The sequence below is a fragment of the Siphateles boraxobius genome, unplaced genomic scaffold (assembly GCF_051911475.1).
Source record: "Siphateles boraxobius isolate OS27281-9 unplaced genomic scaffold, OSU_SipBor_1 125, whole genome shotgun sequence".
NCBI classification, from domain to species: Eukaryota; Metazoa; Chordata; class Actinopteri; order Cypriniformes; family Leuciscidae; genus Siphateles; species Siphateles boraxobius.
Genome location: NW_027508728.1, coordinates 663,566 through 688,798, shown reverse-complemented (window position 1 = coordinate 688,798; position 25,233 = coordinate 663,566). Strand labels below are relative to the sequence as shown.

At 38.3% G+C, this 25,233-nt stretch overlaps 1 protein-coding gene and 2 long non-coding RNA genes across 8 annotated transcripts in view; 1 reads left to right on the top strand and 2 right to left on the bottom strand.

Moving 5' to 3' along the window:
- Positions 1–1,509: 1,509 nt before the first annotated feature.
- Positions 1,510–3,091, top strand: LOC143733398 (uncharacterized). Its single transcript, XR_013201345.1, has 3 exons — positions 1,510–1,542; positions 1,817–1,879; positions 3,047–3,091. It is a non-coding gene; the product is annotated as an uncharacterized LOC143733398 (long non-coding RNA).
- A 7,218-nt stretch (positions 3,092–10,309) lies between these two features.
- Positions 10,310–25,233, bottom strand: part of LOC143733153 (protein NLRC3-like) — a 136,750-nt gene continuing 121,826 nt past the window's right edge. For 4 of the 5 annotated variants that reach the window (XM_077224734.1, XM_077224740.1, XM_077224756.1 and 1 more), the window contains 2 exons: positions 16,624–16,806; positions 10,310–11,148 (listed from right to left, as the gene is read on the bottom strand). In XM_077224734.1, coding sequence (XP_077080849.1) covers positions 11,142–11,148; positions 16,624–16,806 — 190 coding nt within the window. In that variant the 3' untranslated portion in view covers positions 10,310–11,141. The remainder of the gene's footprint in view (positions 11,149–16,623; positions 16,807–25,233) is intronic. The other variant, XM_077224750.1, reaches the window with a different exon arrangement.
- LOC143733376 (uncharacterized) lies at positions 21,218–25,045 on the bottom strand. 2 transcript variants are annotated; one of them, XR_013201338.1, is made up of 4 exons: positions 25,011–25,045; positions 23,601–23,667; positions 21,451–21,564; positions 21,218–21,345 (listed from the first exon to the last, which is right to left on the bottom strand). It is a non-coding gene; the product is annotated as an uncharacterized LOC143733376 (long non-coding RNA). The 2 variants fall into 2 exon arrangements; XR_013201335.1 differs by lacking the exon at positions 25,011–25,045 and having other exon boundaries at positions 23,601–23,733.

The following is a 25,233-nucleotide window of genomic DNA, read 5'->3' as shown; positions in this document are numbered from 1 at the left end:
CTACACTGACTGAATAATGGACGGTTGAGTTGGAAAAAGTTGATTCTGTGAAACACGTTTAATGTCTCTTTTTTTCACAGGACGATATGATGTCTGTTTGCCCCGTAAAGTTTGTCCTACCTGCCTTGTGGAATGGACCCCAGGGGTGAAAGAGCTCCCCAGGTACTGTCACTGGCCAAGCACAACAAACTGCCAGACATTATATAGTTTTGACGTCTTCGAAGCTTTTGCTCACATTAAAGTATCGGCTCCTTCGATGTCAAGGCATGCCTTTTTAAAGCTACTGGAGCTCCGTTCTGTTCAGGCTAGAAGCGTAAATCTGCTTGAATCATTGTTACACATAATCATATTACTGTATCTGTAATATTGTAATATTTATTTTCTGTAAACACTAACTTTTTTTTTATGTCATAGCCGGGGAATGTCTGTGCAGATACGTTCCAGAAGAGCTTTTTCGAATATTGTTTTTGCAAGCATACAGAAGAGGTGATGTGGGAAGTAAATGACTTTTATTGTCCAGCATGTCACCCAGACATGTTGGCAGTGTGTTGCGATGGCAATCGCAAACATCATCGCTTCAAAAAATCAAGGGGGTATGTTCATATTACACAGGCATTTATCTCAATATCAAAACCACAGCATTGTCATAGAAATAGTTGCATGTAGAGTCATGTTTGGTCAGTTAAAAGAGGATTTTTTTGTGATCAATTTTAATGGACAGAAATGAGGAACACTCTCTGTACAAGGGGTTATTTCTTGCGAGGGCGAGTAAGGAGACGTCAAAAAAATCATCGTCCAAAATAGATGAAGAGGGGATACAAGTGGCAGTCTGCAGGTATGTGGGTAGATCAGAAGTGTGCAATTGTACAGATGCCATTTGTTACACGCTGTGGAAACTCATTTGTGGATTAATGTATCAGAGTCATGTTTAAGTTCCTTATGGGAAGTAAAGTAAATCCCCTTAACAGATTTTTTTCCCAAGAAGATTGTTTTAAAGCTCAGTTAGTCACATATACAGAGATTGATGGGGAAATGTGTGTGTGAGAGAGAGAGAGAGGAGAGAGAAGCTTTGAATAGAGGGTTTTGATTAGCTTTGTTTTCCACAGGTCTTATTGTGTAAATTGATCATTAACCATATTGTCCTCTTGTGTATCAGACACGGGATATTGCTGCGAGGAGCGAGGACTGAACCACTACCGTGGCGAGGTCTTCGCCTACCCAATGTTTTTACAGAGGGAATTGTCAGAGAGGGCCAATGTCACTTTCTTCTGCATGGATGTTGTCTGCAGGTAATTTTTCTCTGTCATATTGAAACTCGATCAACCTACTGTACATTAAGTGACAAGTGCCTGTTTTTTTCAGTCGTTTTATATTGATGGCCAGGCAAAGTGTTGGTTAATGCCTACTAATGCTGTGCTTCTTTTTAGGTACTGGCCATTCCTAAGCAAAGTGACTGAAGAATCATCAGATCTCCAACCGCTGATGGAAATGAGGCCATTTCTCAGTGCGATGCATGCCAAAGCTCATACAGCAAAATGCGAGGTACGTCAAATTACTGAAATTCAGATGCAACAGTAGCCAGCAGGCAGCTAGTGCGAAAAGCTGAGCAATGATTGGTTTTTATTATTTTAATTTGGTATTAGTGGCAATATACTAAATTGTAAGTCTGTGATTATGATATCTTGTGTAGTATATTATGCAGATAAAATATGACACCTTTAATGTGAAAGAGATTTTAATGTGCACATAATCCATGATTGCATAACATTAGATTTTTAAAGTTATGGTATGAAATTAATCCAACACTATGTTGCAGGTGAGATGGGGCGGCAGGAATCAGGATGGAGCAGGGAACACTGTTGGAGAGGAAGTTGAGCAAGTATTTTATTACCGACATTACTGTAACTATGTAGATATAGGAGACTTCACTGATACATGTATGTGTGAGACAAGCAGAGTGTGAAGGATAAAGTAAATCAGGGTATTAAACAAAGATCTATGCTTGCTCGAATGACCATCAGCACGATCTGAACTGTAGTTGCAAGTGCAACACACATTATGTCTGAGTAAAAAGTGTGTAGTGGTGGTGTATGCATGATACATCACTAGTTCAAGTTATGTTCCCTCTGAGCTGCACTATTTAATTATATACACTCTTTTGATCCTGTTAGGGAAATTCAGTCTCTGCATTTAACCTATCCGTGAATTAGAGACGCACATACACAGCACACAGTGAGGTGACACACACTAATTCCTAACCACTAGAGCAGTGGGCAGTCAGCCGTGGATGTGGACGGGACAACGATGATCAACAACTTTCCCCACCTACTTTCACTTTCCACACAACCACTTTCCTCCTGGTCGGCATTCGAACCAGTCACACGCCCAAGGCCCTAACCAGTAGGCCATGGTAGACTTTCCAACCTACCAGTAGGACCCCATTTGACACACCAGCCTGGTGACAGTGCAAAATCATCAAGTTTCATGGGATTCTTTGAAAATGCCGACTGTCACAGCTCTGGCATGCCATTGTGAGGTTTTAAAATGTAGACCCAATTGGCAAGATCCAGCGTTGCTCCCAACTTTGAAAAATTGGGCTCGATCTTTCCTACTTTGCTGTCTATGGCTATGGCTGAAGGGTGTGGTCGCTTTAGTTTCCATGGCATTCTAAGGTGGAGAGCTAGTTGATGATAAGATATTAGTTAAACAATAAGTATGGCTACATGTTCACATATACATATGTTTTTGTTTTATTTTTTGTTGTTTTTTTGGTAATGTAATATAGGTATACATTAATTTCTGTATTGTTTATCTAGGTAAACAGCTTCTCTCCAGGGCAGTTCTTGTCACAAAGTACATGACAAAGGCAGGTTGGTATGACACATTACAAACCATACGCTGTGATGAGGTATTTCTGACTTCTAAAATGTAATTTTCCTGTTCTCCTTGCACTAAAGTAATTGTTGTGTTAGGTCGTGTCTAACTGCAATGATCTTTCCCATGTAAATTGATCCAATCATGCATGCAGATTGATTTTTTTAATCAGGGAGAGAGAATATGCTCACTCAACAGGCCATGGGGTGGAACAGAAAAAAGACAGAGAAGCTTCACAAAGTCTTTGCCTGCAGAAACATCAAAGTAATGACATTTCCCAATGGTCCAATGTGATTTAAAGATCTCCGAGAGGGCAAAGCTGGAAGCTGCCAGCTTCAGTGATTTCCGCCAGAAGAATGACATCACTGAGTGGGTGTGTGATGTTCAGCAGTGGGTGTGTGATGTTCAGCAGTTGGTGTGTGATGTGGGTGTGTGATGTTCAGCAGTGGGTGTGTGATGTTCAGCAGTGGGTGTGTGATGTTCAGCAGTGGGTGTGTGATGTTCAGCAGTTGGTGTGTGATGTGGGTGTGTGATGTTCAGCAGTGGGTGTGTGATGTTCAGCAGTGGGTGTGTGATGTTCAGCAGTGGGTGTGTGATGTTCAGCAGTTGGTGTGTGATGTGGGTGTGTGATGTTCAGCAGTGGGTGTGTGATGTTCAGCAGTGGGTGTGTGATGTGGGTGTGTGATGTTCAGCTGTGGGTGTGTGATGTTCAGCAGTGAGCAGTCACAGGTAAATCATGCGTAGCGTAGCGTCACTTTTTCATATTTCCATCAATTCCCTCTACCTAAAGGTCACTCCTTCAGGTTAAAACGGTCTCTTTTTGACCAAATGATGCTAGTTAGACGCCTTGAGGAGGAGTAGAGTATCCTGGTGAAAGAGATGTCTCAGCAAATCACGTCTCTCCGTAAGGAGATAAAGGGAGTGGAGAAGCTGAAAGAGAACATCAGAATGGGCTGTAAGTCAAAATTTGATTTCTTTTTATTTTCCGTCACTAAAATATGTATAGTCCCTTTTCATCTGACTGGTACCAGTTCAACTCACCTCAACATGACTCTACTCGGTTTGGTTTCAAACGTTTCGTTTTCCACTGCATAAAAGTACCATTTCATGTAACTGGTTGCTATAGCGACACTGAAGTAAACTACCCTAGCATCACCAATGTGGAAAAGATGGTAACCGCAATCACTCCAGCATATAAAATCAACAGTATTCTGAAATCATCACAATACATACACGTTTTGGGGGAAATGGCAATATTTACTCTATCAGCTGTTCTGTCGTGCTAACAATGAGCTGCTGCCGAGGGCATGCTCAGAATGTAAACATTATGATGCTAGTGATAACAATGGCCACAGAGGACTCTCCAATATTTACACATCATTGTTGGAAGTTCAACAGAGGTGGAACCAAAAGTGGTTGGTACCAGAGTCAAGTGGAGTTGGTACCAGTCAGTGGAAAAGAGCCACAAGTTTTGTTTTTTCTTTTGTTTTCCCACACCCATATTAGTCATACCATTCTCCTCCACCATCACACTTTGTTTGCCCAATCCTCACCTCAACATAGCCCCCCCATCACACACAGACAGTCACAGCTTCTGCAAACCCCCATCCCTCCCCTACTGCACTATATACCCCCAATTTATGCAAAGTATAGGATGTTAAACACATGCAATTTCAATGCATTTCTTACATACATTAACTATATGCATATGACAATAAAATGTCATTGTATTTCTCTGTTTAAGTTTTCTTCCAACAAATAACCAAAAAACCAAACAAAACAAAAAACAAGAAATTGAGTAACATCTTTCTGTCATATGTGGTTCTACATGCTATAATTTTGGAACAATACTTGTAATTCTCATGTTTATGTACGTTACAGACTTTGGTGACATGTCAGAGGATGCTGCAGCTGGTTGGAAAAGTGTCCTCATGCGGAGGTCCTCTGCACTGGAGAGTTTATGCCAACAAGCTGTGAGATCATATAGTGCTATAGTTGATTACCTCCAGATACAGGACACAGAATGCAGAACGGACACTGATGACGAATATGACTTTTGTAGTCCAGAGTCAGAGGAATATTAGGAAGGAGACCACTCTTTTGTTTTGTTTTTAAAATCTGTCAACTTTCCATTATCTCTCACCCTCCCTGAATAATAACAACTCATACCCAGAACATGGCTTGTTCATTCTTCACACTTCAGGCAAAAGATACAGAAGCATCACTAGCAGGAACATTATGATTCAGGGATACTACCTACCCCAGGTATCCTGGCCACGCCTTCCTGTGCACTTCCGCTTATTGTCATCTCCCTACAGTGCTAGTTTGGATTTGATTCCATTGAGCTGGTTGTCTCCGGTGGCAAGGAGTTGTGAACGCTAAGCTATAAATGCTATCAGCCAAAGGCTGATCCGATCTTTTTAAACTTCAACACCTCCAGCAAGCAATAATTTATTGCTACTGAATGGCCAGACCCAGGCTACCTTTTATTACCAGGCTAACCCCCAGGCTATCAGACACATAAATATGCACTAACCCTATGATAATTCAGTTATCAACATTAGGTGTTGTTAAATGTGAAATTATTTTGCACTGCAACTTCATATACTACATTCATGAGTGTGTACACTATATCAATGCAATATCTACTGAATGGATTGGCCCTCTGCATGGACTGTGTTATGCATTCTGGACTGTACCTTTTCAACTTCAGGACTTAAAGGACAGTATGGATCTCATTTATGCTCTATTGAATTTTCTTGTGTGTTGGATGTGTGTTGTGGTACATGTGAGCACACAAAGAGATTTCTATCAACTGCGGAAATGTCGTAAATTATTTGTGATTGTAAATAAAGTGCACAAACTACATAATTGCCTAGTAGTCTTCATTGAAAATCAACATTTTACAGTATACTGTCACATAGAAAAACTCCTAAAAACTCTTCAGGATGCTGAAGTGGCACTGGTGAAAAACATCAACAAAAGTCATTAATTGTCCATGGGTCCTGGTGTCACTTGGCAGTATTTAACAGAAGCTGTGATGGACTTGACAGGTTAGAGCTTTGATAAAAAGCCATGCATCTGTTATCCATATATTCAACACCAATGTATTTAAGAGGAAAAGTATTTATATTAATATGGGGAAAAAGTGAACATTTCAGTAAGGGTGGTGATAGGTTCAGAGTTGGAAACAGGACAGCAAGATCGTAGCCAGTGTCTGAAAGTATAATAAAGCTGCATGCCAGATGTCCACCACCTCGTTGTTTCACAGCCTCATATCTCTCATCCCTGGACATCGCTCAATTTACCAGTCGACCAACTCCTCATTGAGTAGGCCTATACCTGCCAGACACCCTCTTTTTTCAGAAAATGGAAAGTAGATTGTATCTTTAAAAGCTATAAGCTCCAACTCCAAGTTGATTCTGATTTAACTTGATTTGGATACTCATTTTTTTATTGACTTGATTGGCCTGCATTCAGGCTACACACCATTGTATCATCACTCATGGTTCCCAGTCAGTTTGCTTACCAGGCTGTGGAAAATGCTATCAACCTGGCTGTTTACTATGCTACATTTGGAGTCAAATAACAGCATGCATAGCTTAGCATATAACATGATATATCCTCTTAATCTGTTCTCCAGCCTGCACGTCATGAACAGCAATATAGCCCTGTGTCACTTGATCAGTGGTGCAAATCCCCAGCAACAGTACAGTACAGTTATTGCTCCTATTGCTGAAGGAGAAACGATCTCTCTGTCAAGATCAGGTTTGCAGGTGATGATACCCCCATCATCAGTCCCATCAGAGATGAGTCTCAATGCTCCATGGAGGTGAATTGGGATGTAGAATAGAGTACCAACAGCAAATTTCATCTTGAGAAGGAGGCCAAAGTCCCAGTTATTATAGTTGACTAACCCTGATACTTTTACATTTATGGCATCTCACATCAGACATAATGAATTGAATTGAAATGGGAAATTAAAGGGTTAGTTCACCCAAAAATGAAAATTAAGTAATCCATTACTCACCCCCATGTTGTACCAACCCCTTAAGACCTTCGTTCATCTTTGGAACACAAATGAAGATATTTTTGATTAAATCTGAGAGGTGGATCAATGCTACATAGGCTGCCAGAGGGAATGAAACTTGACGGCCCAGAAAGTCATTGAAGAAAATGTTTAAATATTCCATTTGACTACAGTGGCTCAACTATAAGTTTATCAAGCGACGAGAATACTTTTTGTGCGGGGAAAAAAACAAAAATAACGACTTTATTCGACTATTCCTTTTCTTCCTTGTGGGCCTGAGACGAGAGTTCAAGAGATTTCCACGACGCATGCCGGGAACTGAGAAGAGGACGTTCTTCTTCTAATACTTCTTGTTCAGTTCTCGCGCATGCGTCGTGGAAATCTCTTGAACTCTCGTCTCAGGCCCACAAGGAAGAAAAGGAATAGTCGAATAAAGTCGTTATTTATGGGGTTTTTTGGAAAAAAAGTAGTCTCGTCGCTTGATAAACTTATAGTTGAGCCACTTGAAATGGACTTTATAGTGTACCAGTCTTTGACAGCAAGAGGAAGGAATGAAATGAAAAGGAGTTCCAGTACTGACAGTACTGACAGTAGAAACTGTCAAAATACAAGAGATAATAAAAAAAAAACTGGCATGTGTAATACAAATGGGTCCCCAGTCCTATTTATAAACAAGCCCAAATGCTGTTACTAAACGAAAAGCTTTGTATATTCATTCAAGTCTTCATGTACATCCTAGTATTAAAATTACAACACAACAATCTCTGCTAGGTCACTTACATGAGTGTGAGTGATGACATGACATGGAAAAGCTTAGTAAATACAAATTTTTATTAATCCATACAAACCAACCAAAAATGAACAAATAACATAAAAAACAAAACTTAACATTGTATGTGTGTGTGCATGTGAGAAGAATGAATTTGCAGTTTTATGACAGAGCTGGAGTGAGATAATATCAAGCAGTCTCCCAGGTTGGAGGCCAGGTTTTCGCGCTTAAAAAAGACAGGAGATAGGTAGTTAGTGAAAAAGGTATGCATAATGACTTCACATTCAATGCTGTAACGTCTACACTACACAATTACACAATATTAGAGTACAGTAATTAAGATGTAAGACAAGGTATTCATTAGGAGTGGTGTTAAGATTAACCATAGGCCTAAAAACTGAAAATAGCATCTAGAGTTTTTGATAAACAAAGGAAAATATCTAGACAACACCATTTACAACTGGTAACTTAACTCATATAAACAAGTGTGAAGTCCGCACACTGAAAATTACTGCTCCAAAAGAATTTATTAAAAGGCAACGTTAAAAGGCAAGACCTGACGGTCGAAACGTTGCCTTTAAATAAATTCTTTTGGAGCAGTAATTTTCAGTGTGCGGACTTCACACTTCTTTATTTGTTTATATCACTTAGTTGTACTGCACCTGAGCCCAATCTGGGTGTTTGGGATGTGCACACCAGTTTTGTATTTTTTAACTGTTAACTCATAACCTAATAAAATTAAGATAGTAGTATAGAGTATACAGTAGTATACAGTAGATTGCAAAGACTTGAAACAGAATTTTCATAATTGAATGTTGTCTGGCCTCGCTTAAAGCCAATGTAGCACTCAGTGAGAGAAGGGTTGGTAATGAATAGTCAAGTTGTGGTAAACACAACTTTAGGTATATCCATTACAAGCATCATGGTCACAAGCTACGGCTATAGGTCAATAGTTCTTATTCAGCAGTTCCCCTTGAATCTAAATGTCAAAATACACTTGAGACATGTTTATTTTTCTTTGTTTTCTTTTTTGGCTCAATGTCATCTGTCAAACACAGTAGTTCTAACCAACTGGTTTAGTTGCCATGCAACGTGTTGTCTTTGAAGTTGCTGTAAGGTTTGTGTTGTGCATTGCAATGTAAAAAATGGGGTCTACTAAGGGTGAACTGTCCAAGCGAGGGTACCATATCATAGATCACAGGGCATCCAGTCATACAGGAGTTCGGTCTTCCCCTGTGGAAGGCAAAACAAGACATGGAAATGTGTTACATGAAATATTGCACACAGACTTACAATGCAAACTTAAATTGAATGATTTGCAGTGACATTAGGCGATCAGTTTTCAAATAATTTCAAATTTATTGTAAGAGGAAAACCCCTTGGGATGTGACATCTAGTTTTCGAGGGGGTCTCTAATGCATGATTGTTTTAGAGAATGCACCAATAAAAATTAGTTTCCCTCCCTACACAAACAATTTCTCACTCACTTTAGTGTGTGTTTTTTAATAATTGATCTAAAAAACCATTTGCCTATCTTCCTTTGTGTGCCAGTTTTCTCTAAACTTCTAAAAAAAAAGAACTACAAAATTCGACTGCTTTATAGCATACGTCCCATGAAATTATATTCATATGACATGCGGAAATATATGCCAATGTACCTGGGATGAAGACATTTCACACACAACGCTGGCAGTCTGTCCAAGACGTGAGAACTCAAGACGGTATCGGCTTGTCAACAAATGCAGTGTATCTCCTGGTGTAACCATGACAGATTTTACGACAGTAGTAAAGACAATACTGTTTCCCAACTGTAGGGGGACCCGAGAGCAAAAACCGCAAAAACTACATGGTGCTGCTTTAACTAACGGAGCTTTAATTTATAAAGTGCGACCAAACAATAAAGAATTAAAACATTTTCAAACAATTTCTAGGGCATGTTGTAGTCCAGATTAAAATGTAAAAAAAATAAGTTTGAAAATAAAAAGCTTCTTAAGTCTTTATTAACATCATTACCAATACAAACATCTCAATGTCTGTTTAAAACATTCGGTACCACTTTATTTCAAGGGTCCAGAATTATGCATTAGTTGAGCATAAACACTAGTAATTATTAACTTAACATATAGTAAGGGCATATTAATCATTGAATGATTCATATTCATGTGATGAATAAGCAAAACTAAGCTAGTAATTAATAAACTAAATGTACAGTAAATGCCTTTTAGCCATTATATATATATATATATATATATCAGTGATTCACCATCTATTAAGTTAACTGAACAATATGAAGTTAGTAACTATGGTTAATAATTAGTGCTGGTTTTAGTTATAAATTGCTAAAATAGTGTAATAAAGATAATTTGACCCCCTGTTCTAAAGTGAAAGTTATATCCTCATTATTTATGGCACTTATTGAGTGGTCTCATAGTTATGTAGGTATTAATACGCAACTTTTACAGACACAATTCTTTTGTGTTAGTTCGGATAGATGCTTAAACTTTTTATTGCCAACATTTAAACGTAAACATTAAGTTGTAACGTTCAGCCAATTATGTTGAGATTACAAAAGTAAAATGGGGTCAGATTTTACTCTGTGAGGACTTGGGTGTTAAAAGAATGAGACAAAACTGAGGTTAAAGTGGATAAGAACAGTGTATTTACAATCTTCACAAGAGACTTAAAAACAACACAATAAAATCAGGGAAACTCAGGCTGTTAAAAGCATAGAGTCCATACGAATCCTTGCGTGTTGAAGCGTCCCAATGTGAGTGTCCACCAGTGTATATACAGTCCAAAAGAAGTGATAATCCAAAAGCCTGATGTGGTGTCTGGAAAGGTGAGTCCGCAAGTGGAAAATCAACACTCCAGAAAAGTGAATGGTATCTGTTAGGAACCCTGTTTGTTTGCCATGCTGCTCTCTTTATACAAGTGTAGTTCCTCTTCTTGTCATGTGATCCCTCACATGACAGGCCAACCATACATTTCTTAAAGACATACACACTTAAAATGTTAAGAGGAATAAAATCGACTAAGAAAACATGTAAACCAATTAAAACTCTATTATACATACAATAATTGTACTGAATAGAGCAGTAAACATGTCTCTTATGTGACAGTGTCACATAGTATTCACAGATAAAAATACATGAAATATTTACAAATCTTTTATATCATAAAGACATCTGTATAATTTTCCTTTTACCATTTTATAAATAAATGTTATATCCCTAAACCAACCTCAAACCTAAACATAACAATTTTATAGAGAATATAAAAGGAATATATACAACATAATGGACAGAAATGTGTAGGAAAATGACAATTTTAGTCACAATATAGCAGTGAAGCGATAGACTTCAGTGACCATTATGGGTGTGTGTCTGTTGATCCTGTTGAATGTGATGTGTGTGTAGCGGCTCTTTATTCTCCATCAGCTGATCCAGAGAAGATCAGAATCATTCACCATTAAAACCTGTCAGTAAAACACAGACAGTCGAATTATCCACTGTAGAACAACTAAAACAATCTATTCGCACTATTAGTCACAGATAATAAAATAACCCTGTGATGTTCAACTTTTTAAAATATCTTTTAAACCATTTTGATTTTGCATCCAAACCACCATTAATGATGACCCTTGACCCTTATCCATAATCCTGTATGACCATCCTCTTTCTTTCATTGGGTCAGTTTTATTTATGTAGTAGTAATAAGTATTTACCATTATCTTCTATTGCAAATTACATTCAAAATAATGCAATTTTCATCATTCTGATAATTCGCTATAAGAAGTGTGGTTATTTCTTACCATCATTAAAATGTTTCCCTTTTGGGTGCCATTTCCCTTTCCCTGAGGATGGCACCCCACTCGTAGTCTTTGGTGATTTCAACATTCATCTAGGAAAGGCGGATGCAACAGACTTCATCTCTCTTCTAGCCTAATTCAATGTCAAACGGCTCATCACCACAGGTACTCACAAGTCAGGCAACCAACTGGACCTGATTTACACACGCAACTGCATCACAGACAACATTTTGGTGAAACCTCTCCATGTTTCAGATCATTTCCTCATTACTTTCAATCTACAACTCACTACCCATGCTCCACCAACTCCCCTACCAGTTACCTTCAGACGTAACCTGCGCTCACTTTCTCCTTCCCATCTTTCCTCTGCTGTGTCATCTTCACTTCCCTCACCCTCACAATTCTCATCTCTAGATGTGAATACCGCAACAGATACTTTTTGCTACACTTTAACTTCTTCTTTAGACAATATCTGCCCTCGCTCCTCCAGGCCAGCACGCGCTACTCCCTCTAACCCCTGGTGATCTGAGGTTCTTCGTGAACACCGGACCAAACTCAGGGCAATGGAGAGGAAATGGCGCAAATCAAAAGACACGTCTGACCTGAGTATGTATCAATCTCTGCTCTCTTCCTTTTCTGCTGATGTTCACGCTGCAAAATCTTCATATTTCCACAGCAAGATCAACAGCGCCTCTAACACACGAACACTTTTCAAGACATTTAACTCTCTCCTCTGTCCACCTCCACCATCACCCACCTCCTCTTTAACTGCTGATGACTTTGCTAACTTCTTCACCAACAAAACAACAACCATTAGCAGTCAGTTCTCAACTCCACACACACAGGAACCCAAACCATCCTCTCCCACTACAAGAAACCTTCTCTTTACCTTATCTCTGCTAACCGAAGAAGAAGTATCTAAACTTCTCCTCTCCAGTCATCCTACCACCTGCCCTCTAGACCCCATCCCCTCACACCTTCTACAAGCCATCTCTCCCACACTTCTACCAGCACTCACACACATCATCAACTCATCCCTCCATACTGGCATTTTCCCTACAGCATTCAAGCAGGCTCGGGTAACTCCACTGCTTAAAAAAACAACATTAGACACATCACTTTTAGAGAATTACAGACCTGTCTCTCTCCTACCATTCATTGCGAAAACACATGAACGAGTTGCTTTCAACCAAGTGTCATCTTTCCTGTCTCTGACCAACCAGCTGGATGTCAACCAATCTGGCTTCAAGAAAGGCCATTCAACCGAGACTGCACTACTGTCGGTCACAGAAGCCCTGCGGATTGCAAAAGCTGCTTCCAAATCTTCAGTTCTCATTCTGCTGGATCTTTCTGCTGCCTTCGACACTGGGCATCAAAGGAACTTCCCTCCACTGGTTTGAGTCCAACCACAGGTAGGTCATTCAGGGTTACATGGAGAGGCGAGGTATCCAAAGCACATCAACTGAACACAGGGGTTCCTCAGGGTTCAGTTCTTGGACAGCACCTCTTCTCCATCTACACCACATCATTGGGACCCATCATACAGGCACATGGTTTCTCTTACCATTGCTATGCTGATGACACCCAGCTCTTTCTCTCATTTCAACCAGATGATCCCACAGTAGCTGCACGTATCTCAAGCTGTCTGGCGGACATCTCTGCATGGATGAAGGAACATCACCTGCAGCTCAACCTGGCAAAGACTGAGCTTCTCGTCCTCCCTGCCAATCCGTCTCTACAGCACAACTTCACTATCCAGCAAGAGTCATCCTCAATCACCCCATCAAGGTCGGTCAGAAATCTTGGAGTAATATTTGATGACCAGCTGACCTTCACAGACCACATTACAAAGACAGCTCGATCATGCAGGTTTGCAATGTATAACATCAGGAAGATCAGGCCTTTCCTAACTGAGCATGCAACACAACTTCTCGTCCAGGCCCTGGTTATTTCTAGCCTTGATTACTGCAATGCTCTTCTAGCTGGACTTCCATCATGTGTTACTAAACCTCTACAAATGATCCAGAATGCTGCAGCCCGCCTTGTCTTCAACGAGCCCAAAAGGGCTCACGTCACTCCTCTGTTCATCTCACTGCATTGGCTACCACTCGCTGCTCTCATCAAATTCAAAGCTTTGACGCTTGCTTACAGATCTACCACAGACTCAGCTCCGTCCTACTTTCACTCCCTACTACAAGTCTACGTCCCTACCAGAAGCCTAAGATCGGTCGAGGAGCGACGGCTCGTGGTGCCATCACAGCGAGGCACTAAATCACTGTCCAGAACATTCTCATTCACAGCTCCATGCTGGTGGAATGATCTCCCCACCCTCGTCAGTAATGCAGAATCCCTGACAGCATTCAAAAGACAACTGAAAACTCATCTCTTCCGTGAGTACTTAACATTAAAAAAAATAAAAAATAAAAAAAAATCATCTTTTAAATCTTTCATTCCCTTTTAAATCTTCCCTTGTCTGGCTTTTGCTACTCTGAGCAATGCATGAACTTTGTATTTTGAGCACTTCTTGTGTCGTTCTTCCCTCTTCACGATGACTCGCTTGCTTTAGTCCTCAGATGTAAGTCGCTTTGGATAAAAGCGTCTGCTAAATGACTAAATGTAAATCATTATTCTCATACTCCAAATGCACAGCACAAATGAACAGCTCGTTCCGTGCGTCCAGGGTGCGTTTCGCCGGGGGGGATGCTGGGATTTCCTCCTTTCTGGTCAATGTATCCCTGCCTCTGCTTAATTATTATTATCCCCCCTCAAAGTGATCAGTGCTACTACACTAGTGGCGACACGGATCACAAAACTTATCACGGATCCGTGGTTTGATTAAAGTCAATTTTATTTTAAAATGCGCTACTTTGGCTGGCTCTGATTTAGCAGCCGCAGCCTCTCTGTAACCCCTTATTTACACTGCACTAGTGATGGCCGGTTCGTGAACGAATCGTACTTTTGAACCGGTTCTTTTTAGTGAACCGGTCGAACCAGTACACTAAATCGTTCGAAACAGTTCACGTCTTGAATCAGTGCTGATCCACAAGTTATTAAAGTTACTCACTTTCAGACATGCCTGACAGTCCCTCCGAATCGAAATAAACCCATATCCCAGAGTATATTTTACTCCAGTAACTCCGACAGTTCACTGAACTGAGACATGTTGTGCTGAGAGAAGTCATGAGCACGAGCAGCTGATACTGCGCATGCGCGAGCTACCGAAACGCACAGGTACAGCGATTCTCGGATCACCACCAGTACAGAACCCAGAACTGTTTCTTTCGGACACGTTCGACATAATGAGAACTGATGAGTTGATGAGCTGAGCATGCGTGCAATTTTTTCTGAGGGACGAAATGTACGTTTCTTAAGTATATAGTTGAACATCAGTAGGCTAGTGTAACAAAATAAAACATGTTGGAAACATGTTGATCACATAATTACTTTATTATTACTGTATTATTTTAAAGTTTGGAAACACAATGAATGGATTGTAAAACGGTCAAACTAAACATTTATTATTATACTAAAATAATATTTTCAGGAACAGCTCATTTAATTTCTAAGTAACTTGATATAAATCTTTTGATGTAAACTCTTGCCAAGGTTTTAATGGTGCACTGCTTAGTAAATGTTTATAATGCGTTAAAACGTAACATATTAAACATACAAGAGACATGATGCACCGATGGCCTATGCTACGGTTCTCGAGTCAAGAAGTGGTTGTTGCAGTTCTTGAATCACCAGTACAGAACCGAGAACTGTTGCTTTCGGACACGTTCGATACGGAGAACCGATGAGCTGAAGATACTGCGCATGCGTGATAGTACCGTCTCTGAACCGAACTTTCTTTCGGCCAACTGATGATGTGCTGAACATGAGCACGCAGCACGAGATAACCGAGGACTTAAATGAGGGGCCGAATTCGGCGAAATGTAAGTTTATCTAATAACAAATAAAATGATGAAGACCATTTATGTACTTTATATCTTTTCTGTATAACATCCGCGTTTCCACATCGCCTGTAGGCTACAGGGTTCGTTTGCAAAACGTAAAAGTACGAAACTTATACAAGATGATTATGACGATGAGTACTATTATTTAACTGAAGTTATGATTACAAATGCCTTTCATTTAAAGTATTTTGTATCCGCTGGGATGATAGAATTGACGTCATTACGTGATGACGTAAAAGAACTGGTGAACTGGATTTTTGAACCGGTCAATTGAAACGAACTGTCCGAAAGAACTGGTTCGCGGAAAAGAACCGCACTTCCCATCACTACACTGCACACGTCTGCGGCGCATTATGGCTGCGACACGCTACCGGAGCTGCACGGCGTGAATGATGCGTTTAGCGCGGCGCTGTAGACGCGAATGAGGCGAATTGACTAACACAGATAATGCATCCGTCTTTTCTATTATTTCACTGTAGCTCAGCATCGCGATGTAACATTAACGTTATTACTTTAACAGCAGCAGTAAAACTGTTTCTACTGTTAATGGTTTAACTTTGCAATTAATCCGTGGTTCAGCAGAGGCTGATATATAGAAGTAGCCTAGCCTATTACACTAATTAAAGCCTGTAATGTGAACTGTCAGTGATGAAGTTCATGTTCTCATGATTTATTTTTATGAATTAAATACATTCAAAACATCCCCCCCTTTTTTTTCACAAATCGCACCCTGCGCGTGTCACACATCATTAACGCTATTTCTACGGCATTGCACATGCGCAGTACTCTCCAGTTTCAGTTCTCAATACGATCGGGTGTTTACATGTCCTATCGATCATATTACAGAAGGAATAAACCACCCCTTACAATCTGAATAACAATTTAATCAGATCTGGCCAATTCATTCCGATTGACGTGTTACATGTTACTATTTTATACCGATTGTGCTACTGGTCCGATTACAATCGCATTATTAGGGTCCATGCAAACGCAGCTAATGATACAAGTGATATATTGTATTGTTTTGACATAAAAAGAAACATTGAGATACTTTATTCTAACTATAAATGGAATCAAACTCTTATTAAACGTTTATAGTCCGTAAATATTACCAAGAAAGTAACCTCAGAAGAAACTATATTCATTTACAATTAAAATTCAAACATTTTTAGTCATCACTACTCACCGAAGCGTCTCCAGTTTATAATGTGGATCCTCCTTCAGATCAAAGAGCAGCTTCACTCCTTCACTTCCTCTGTTTCCTAGTTTATTCCATGACAGATCCAGTTCTCTCAGGTGTGAGGGGTTTGATCTCAGAGCTGAAGCCAGATCAGCACAACCTTCATCTGTAACACCACAATCCCTCAACCTGTAGAGAACAATGACACTCTTCAGTCTCTCAGTCCAGGATCAGATAATCAGGAACTTCACAATCAGAAACAGAGACTTAATCCATGACATGATTGACAGGTCCAGTCTAAGGTTCAGACCTGCTTCTACATGCTGCTTCAGGGGGTTCATTTCAATAACATAAAAAAATTCATCATCATTTAACTCATGTTTTCATCATAATGATAAATACAATTATGTCACTTTTCCAAATCACTCGATATGTTCACATCTCTAATCCAGTGTTTCAACTGTGGAAAGATATCAATAAAACATCTTGAGAATAATATCTCACTTAGCATTACATTAACCTCAGGCATTTAGTGTCGACAGCAGGTTCCAGCAGTTCGCTAGAGAAATGAACTCTAGAGAGAAGCATTTCGTATATGCACTATATTAGCCATTTCATTATATTTACTTAACCTGTTAGTAGTGTTTTCATTATTTAATGTATGTTTAAATAAATTTGTCATGAATACAAGTTATAGCAGCCACTGTGTCAATGATTATATTTCAAAAATGAATTGGAGTAGAAAATTAACTTCATAATTATATTTAGAAGTTAATGCAGAACCTTCTTTATTTGCAATTTACATGTTTTTTTATTATTTGAGCGTTGATTATTATATTTAAAAATAAATAGCAACTGAATTTAATAATTTGAGCTCTGTTGTTAATTGTAAAATGTAATATTATAGTAATGTTTAATGAAGGGCTCCTTATAGCAGTGGGACTAAATATCGATCTGGTGATATATCGTTGTCCTTCTCCGTGTGATGTGATAGTCGATACGCTGGCGCCAAATATTGATATTTAAATTAATAAAATAAGGCTCTAAATAGATTTCCCTGTTCCCAGCGTCGCTACTTCATGGCTCCTCACGGTAGCGCTAACACATGAATGAGGGAAACGTGAACATAAGTTAACTAGCCTATGAAAAAGAGGTTTTTAATAGGGATGTGCAAGACTAGTCGAGTAAACGGTACAGCTGCTAGAAAATGTTCGTCGAGACCAACTTTAATTTGGCTTGTGAAAGTTTGGACCAAGAAGTTTGAAGAAGTTTAATTAAAGTAGTTTGAAGTTTAAATGAGTTTGAAGTTTAAATTAGTTTAAAGTTTAAATTAGTTTGAAGTTTAAATTAGTTTAAAGTTTAAATTAGTTTAGTTTGAGTTAGTTTTAATTAGTTTAAAGTTTAAAGTTGTTTAAAGTATAGTTTGAAGTAATTTAAAGTTGATAGGGTGTTTCTAGTGGGTTGCTAGGCTGTTCTGGTTGGTTGCTTCTGGGTGGTTGCTATGGTGTTGCTAGGGGTTTCTAGGCTATTTTGGGTGGCTGCTATGGTGTTACTAGGGTGTTTTAAGGTATTTTGGGTGGTTACTAGGGTGTTATGGGTGGTTGCTAGGCAGTTGCTAGGGTGTTCTAGGCTATTTTGGGTGGTTGCTATTGTGTTGCTAGGGTGTTTTAAGGTATTTTGGGTGGTTGCTAGGCAGTTGCTAGGGTGTTCTGGGTGGTTGCCATGATGTTGCTAGGGTATTCTAGGGTATTTTGGTGTTTTAAGGTATTTTGAGTGGTTGCTAGGGTGTTCTTGGGGGTTGTTAGGCATTTGCTAGGGTGTTCTGGGTGGTTGCTATGGTGTTCTAAGGTTTTTTGGGTGGTTGCTAGGGTGTTCTGGGTGGTTGCTATGGTGAACTATTCATCAGTTTAAAAGTTCATAAGTATATGAATTCATGAGTTTAAAAGTTTATGAGTTTATAAGTGTATGATTTCATGAGTTCTTAAGTGTCAAAGTTTATGAGTTTAGAGTTTATAACTTTAAATGAATAAGAGTTCAGAGTTTATTAATTTAGAGTTCATAAGTATATGAATTCATGAGTTTATAAGTGTATGAGTTTATGATTTTATACATGTATGATTTCATGAGTTCATAAGAGTACGAGTTTATGAGTTTAGAGTTTAAGTTGAAATGAGTAAGATTCCAGAGTTTATTAATTTATGAGTTTAAGAGTTCATAAGTGTATGAATTCATGAGTTTATAAGTGTATGAGTTTATAAGTGTATGAGTTTATAAGTGTATGAGTTTATAAGTGTATGAGTTTATGAGTTTAGAGTTTATAAGTTTAAATGAGTCTAAGAGTTCAAGTGAGTGAGCGGCTCGATGGCGTCAGGATATTGGGCTCTACCTGCCACCTGCGAGGTGGAATGAATTTGAAAATGCTGGCTGGGCAGGAAAAATAGATACGTGTCGAGTCCGCTAAAGTCGAGTCGCTGGACAGAGGTAGTGGGAAGATAGATACATGCTGTGTCTGCTGGGAGACCCATGCTCGCTGGACGGGATAGAGTAGAGATAAGTACTGTAGTGAACTTTCTTCTAAAGTGTAGGAACTCAGAAGCGAAGAGCAGGAGACGTTGGGATATCTTTCAAGCAGGTTTCTTTATTGCTGTAGTCTGCTTCGTCCAAGATCTAAGGCAAAATACATTGTAGTTTATATATCTTTCAAGGGGGAGGAGTTACATAGAGGTGGTGACACTCTGAAATAAAGAATGTAAATGAGGCACAGGAGTCCGCCCTGCTACCTGAAACTCCCCAGCCCTGATCTCATCGGCATTAACAGTGTGATTCGAATGCATGGAAACTAATCTAATCAGCCAGACCATTCAACGACAAAAGGTGATATTCTCAGTGCTCTTATCAATTTAATTTACAATAGAGAGATCAGGACAGAGAGGAACAGGCAGGTTTGTGACATTTACCTTAGTTACAAAAATTCACACTAATAAACTTTCTCAGTTTATATACTATAGTATTTGAACTAGGGCTGGATGATTAATCGAAAAATAATCAAAACCGAAATTCAGAGCCTATAACCGACGTAATTTTACCATGTCGGTTATTTCGGTTTTTTAATCCTATTAATATTTCCGCACACTGTGTGTTAATGTACTTTACCCTTAAAACATATTACCGCGTGTCTAGGGACGTGACTCCGACCCATCCAGTCTGCAACATGAGCCCCTTTCACACAGCGCGTTGATCCCGGGAAATTGTCAGAACAACAAACACCTTCTGTGTGAACGCAAACACGACCCGGGATTGATGCCGGGTTGGGGACCTAGTAACATTGCCGTGTTCAGTCCCGGAACGCGCGCTGTGTGAACAAAGGCCGTAATCAATGCCGTGTCGTAATGATGGCGCTGAAGCCGGGATCGTTCGCCTGCGTGAAACGGTACGTAATGCGCTAGTTTATGATCGAATCAGAGAAAAAAATGCACAAGCGTGGTTTCCCGAGAGAGAAATCGCAGCTCATAAGCAAACTATAGACGCTGCTAAGACATGTCACGTGTCTTTACTGGTTGTGTGTGAACGCACTCTCTGATTCCGGAAAACCACTGGCAGTGTGAATGAACCAAAGTCAAACGAACCCGGGTCAAATCCCGGGTCACTTTATCAGTGTATTTTCCGGAATCTCTGTGTGAAAGGGTTGACTCAAAGAAACACGCGAAAAAAGAGAGACTGACAAACGCCCAGCAACAAGTGCCTCCACAAAGCAGGTTTCGATAACACAAGCATTTACAAATGCTACACAATGTGAAAATGATTCGTTTTTTAGTTTTATACAAGTTATATTTTACTTTTAAGATAGCAATATTTACAATGATTTATTTTGTTTACGAAAATAACCATTTTTAAAAGTTCTTTATTTTCTACATTTTTAGGAAACTTTCTTTTTACATTAAAACTTGACTTTTTCATAAGACGTTTTTATTTCAAGCATTGTATGCTTTGTTTGATTCGATTGTTTGAAATATTTAATAAATAATAATAATAATCTGTGTGTGTTTCCTTATTTTAGAATCACAAAGATGGGATTATGCACTCTTTTTTATTAGAAAAAAATAACCATGAACATTACAGTATAAGTCTTGCCAGTGACATGATTTTTTTTTTTAAATCGTTCAATAATCGTAATCGAGGTAACTTGTTTGATTAATCGCGATTATGATTTTAGCCAAAATCGTCCAGCCCTAATTGGAACCTAGATTAACATTTTAATAAATTTGTAATCCTACAGTACATAGTAGGCTACGTCCGCTGGGAGATTGTATGGAATTTTTAAATTGATCAAAACACTTTTTAAATAAAGGAAATGTTTAAACAGGTTTTTTTTTTCATAATTATTATCTGTCTGTCTAAACCTAAATATTGTACCTCAGATCAGTTGATGTGTGTTTTAAAAGCATTTGATTTTACCTCTCTTTTTTACATCTTTTGTCTTTGCTGGAGTGTGCGGACTCTCTTGAAGAGATAAACGTCACAGAGAATCTGGTCTTCCCATGAGAAGCTTCAGAAATGTTAACATTACACAAGGGTATTTATCTGTCTGTCCGTCTAGACAAAAGGTTGTACCTCAGATCAGCTGATGTGTGTTTTCCCTTAAATACTGGTGGTTTTCCCATAGACCGATCACTCTTCATGGACACACAGCTGGACTCCAGTGAGTTTGATCTCTGACTGTGTAATTGACTTTAAAAGAAATAGTGACAAGAAGAATTCATGTATTTAACTTGACATTTTTACATTGCACAATGATAATGTTATCCATCCATCGATCCATCCATCATGTTGTACCTCAGATCAGTTGGTGTGTGTTCTCCCTTAAATGCTGGTGGTTTTCCCATAGACTGGTCACTCTTCATGGACACACAGCTGGACTCTGATGGGTTTATTTTCTCATGGTATCGACTTTAATAGAATAAAGAAAATAATTCATATATCTGATATTACATGTGTCACAATTGTAACGTCCCAAAAGATGAAGATGAGTCAAGAGATTCGTAAACAAATGAATTAACACTTTACAATACGGGTGCACTAATAAGCATTAATTCATATTAGATTAACTAATGCACAGATTATCATGAGTTAATGTATGACTTATGAAGAACTAAACCATTAATTATAACTGGATCAGCAACTAATAAAAAGTCTATATGATTAATATATTAAGTAATACATTAAATGCTATAAATTAAATGTGTCATCGTGTATTAATTCCTTAATAACATATTTTATTAACTAATAGTGTAAATTAACGTGTTAATTACCACAATGGGTCAAAGCAATGTACTTCAACTTCCAGTTGTCTGCTTTAATTAATCATTAGCTAATGATTTGCAAATCTATCATTATGTTATGACTTTACTTGTTGAGCCACATGACTATTAACTAATTGTTAAGTAATACGTAATTTTGGTTATGACATCCACACTATGGATTTCAATTTCCAGCCTTCTACAACCAGGATTCACTGTGCCAGATGAACCACCGCATCCAACAGTTCATGACACAGGAGTGTGTCAGGTTAAGCTTATGATTTAAAAGGCAGAACACTGAGAACATGCGGCCAAGCTCTGCTATTTCATAACACGGTGTCTAGACCGGACAAAGAAACTAGAACCCATTATAATCAGCAGTGTTGGGAGTAACTTGTTACAAAAGTAATGCATTACAGTAACATATTACTTTTTGCTGTAACGCAGTAGTGTAAGGCATTACTAATCAATTTTCAGTAATATCTTACTCGGTACATGTTCAGTAAGGCTTGCGTTACAACAGACTTTTAGTTTTAATTGTAAAACAAACAAAAAACAAAACAAAAAAAACAGGAAGACCTGGAGACATTAACGAATGAAAGATGCAAGTAGGCTAAATTACCTGTTCGTGGTCAGTCAATAGCCGCGTGTGGTGTCCAAGTCTGTAAATAAAGACTAAATGGCAGCGTCTGATATATTTGTATAGCGATTTATTTTTTACAGGAGTGCCGTGAGGTATGATTTCGGCCTCTGTGCTCGCGCTGGCCAGTGGAAAAGCGGCTAATGGTGAAGATGGCATGAAGAAGACTATACATTCGCGAGATGGACGTATGAGCATTAGGCTATTTGTTCTGTGTTTTCTTTCTAAACAGTTAGGCTATGTTTATGTGGTATTTTTCATGTTTTCATCACGCAATCATGTTTTTGATGCGGTGGTGACGCGTTCATGTAAGGGCGGCGGCGCTGCCGATAAAGCACAGAAAAGCTGTCACAAAGAACCGGCAAAAGCAATGATTATGAATATGTCAAATATAGCAAGGAGACATGTTGATTGTTTATTAATAAAGTCAAGATGAAGTTGACGATGCTGACTCGCGATCTTCGCAGTAGTGAATGCACCAGAGAGAAATGCACATTTCATTTCATAAGCAGAGAGCAGTCTGTTTTCTTTCGTTTTGAATTGTTCTGTTTACAAGTAGACATATCAATATAGATATATTTTTTTCAGGTCCGTGAATAGGCTACCTTATACGCTGAGTTTCGGTTCATTTATGAGACGCGCTCCAGTTCACGCGCTTAAATCCAGGCAATTTTGATGAAACATTGATTAAAATTAAGATACAATTAATACAAAACGAAATTCACTTTAAAGAAAGGCTTTGTGTGTGTAAAGTGTCTGTGAAAGTTTTAAAGCAGTCTTTTAGTACACATTAACAACCATTGCAATTTCCCAGAAAACATTGTTATGTGGCATATAATGTATTTTCTTTAACATTATAATAATAATACGCTTTATATAAAGGCACCTTTCAAAACACTCAAGGAACATCGTACAGTTCAGTGATAGTCATAAAACAAGACAGCAACACAACAAAACAACAGCTGTTTAAACATGGCAATTTAAAACTGATCAGAGAAAGCTAATTTATATAGATGCATTAAGATCATGTGAAGACTTTGATGTACCTGCATTCTGGAGAAAGATCTCCATTCAGTGTTTGTGTGTCCTCCATGATTCATTCAGTCTTCATGTCTAATCTAATGAGCAAAACACACTGATTCAGACACACTGACATACGAAAGCAGTTCATATCTTTTGTAATTTTCTTGAATGTGTTTATGGGGACACAATAATCTGGTTTATGAGATGGCTGACCTGTCAAAGCACTTTATAGGAACCTGTATTTGGTCAATTTGCCCATTATTGTTAAAATCATTGAGTTTTGGTTGAATTTAGGTTACTGTACATCTCAGTATGACATTTTATAAACATTTAAAAACCACACCAAAAATCTGTAAATAATGTAACCAAAATTCCATAAACAGCTTATGTATGAGTTCACAAAAATAATTATACCAAACTCCAACTTTGTATCTTTGATTTTGTAAATTAACAATAAAACTAAAGTCTCATATTTGCAATCTCTTTTCCTTACTAATTTTGCCGTTTAATTGTTTTATTTGTAAATCTTATACTTAAATGAAGATGAATGTTCCAAAAATGTGTAACAAACCAGTCGGATGAGGCAATGTTAAAAGGTCACAAGGGTATGTGCAACAATGTAATAACATTTCTGCAACACTGTGAAAATAGTCTCGAAAATAGAGTTATGTTCAAAAAATAAATATTAGCATAAAACAAACTCACAACCCTGTGTAAAAATTATAAGAATTTCTCTAGTTTAATTTGATGTATAACCAGCCCCACAATAATTTCACAGGATTATAGCATTCCATCATAGCAATCCATCTGCTCATTGCTGCCCAAATTTAATTAATTTGTCACAGCTTTACCCAAATAATTTTGGTTTAGATTTATGGATTTTGATTAGCTAATACTGCTTTTTAACTGTATAACATTAACAATGTTTTCCTCTGTTTAAAGAACAGAAATATCATGGCTGAGCAGACTGTGAAAGTGACTAAACATGCACAAATATTTGTTCATTTCTCTCAACTTGTTTACTTTCTTAAAATTGAATGTTTCCTATTTGTTTGCATTTTATTTTAAAACCTATTAAAATGATTAACAATATAAATTCAAACAAAATTTAAACTGATTTAGTTTTCTATTACAACCACCCCACTGTTACTCTGTACAATTTGTACTTTACGTTAAAATAAACAAAATTAAGTTGTTTTTGGTGAAATTGATTTGATTCCAGCTGCGGTTTCTAGAACCTTGTGGCATTTAAATGAAGCAATGTTCCCCAATCTCTACCAAAATGTCCAAAAGACAGTTTAAATATGAAAATAAGATCAATAGATAGCCTACATATTACTTTAAATGCTTCATATTTGAGGTTAATTTAAGTAGGCCTAGTTATGGTTATTTAAGGTAATGAGGAAGTCACTTTCAGAAACTCATCTGAAGACTTACCTTCGATTGAAATGTTAGTCTTCTAGACTCATATTCTCAAAATGTTCATGGATTCCCATACATGTAAATTCCTGCATAAGCAACGGAAAAAGAAATACTATTAGACAAATTCTTGCTCAGTTCCCTTTCGAAGGGAACTCAACAATACGTCAACGACGCTATGGGGGGAACGCCTCAGGCGTGACAGGTGTCTGAAATCACTATCAAATCACGTCAATC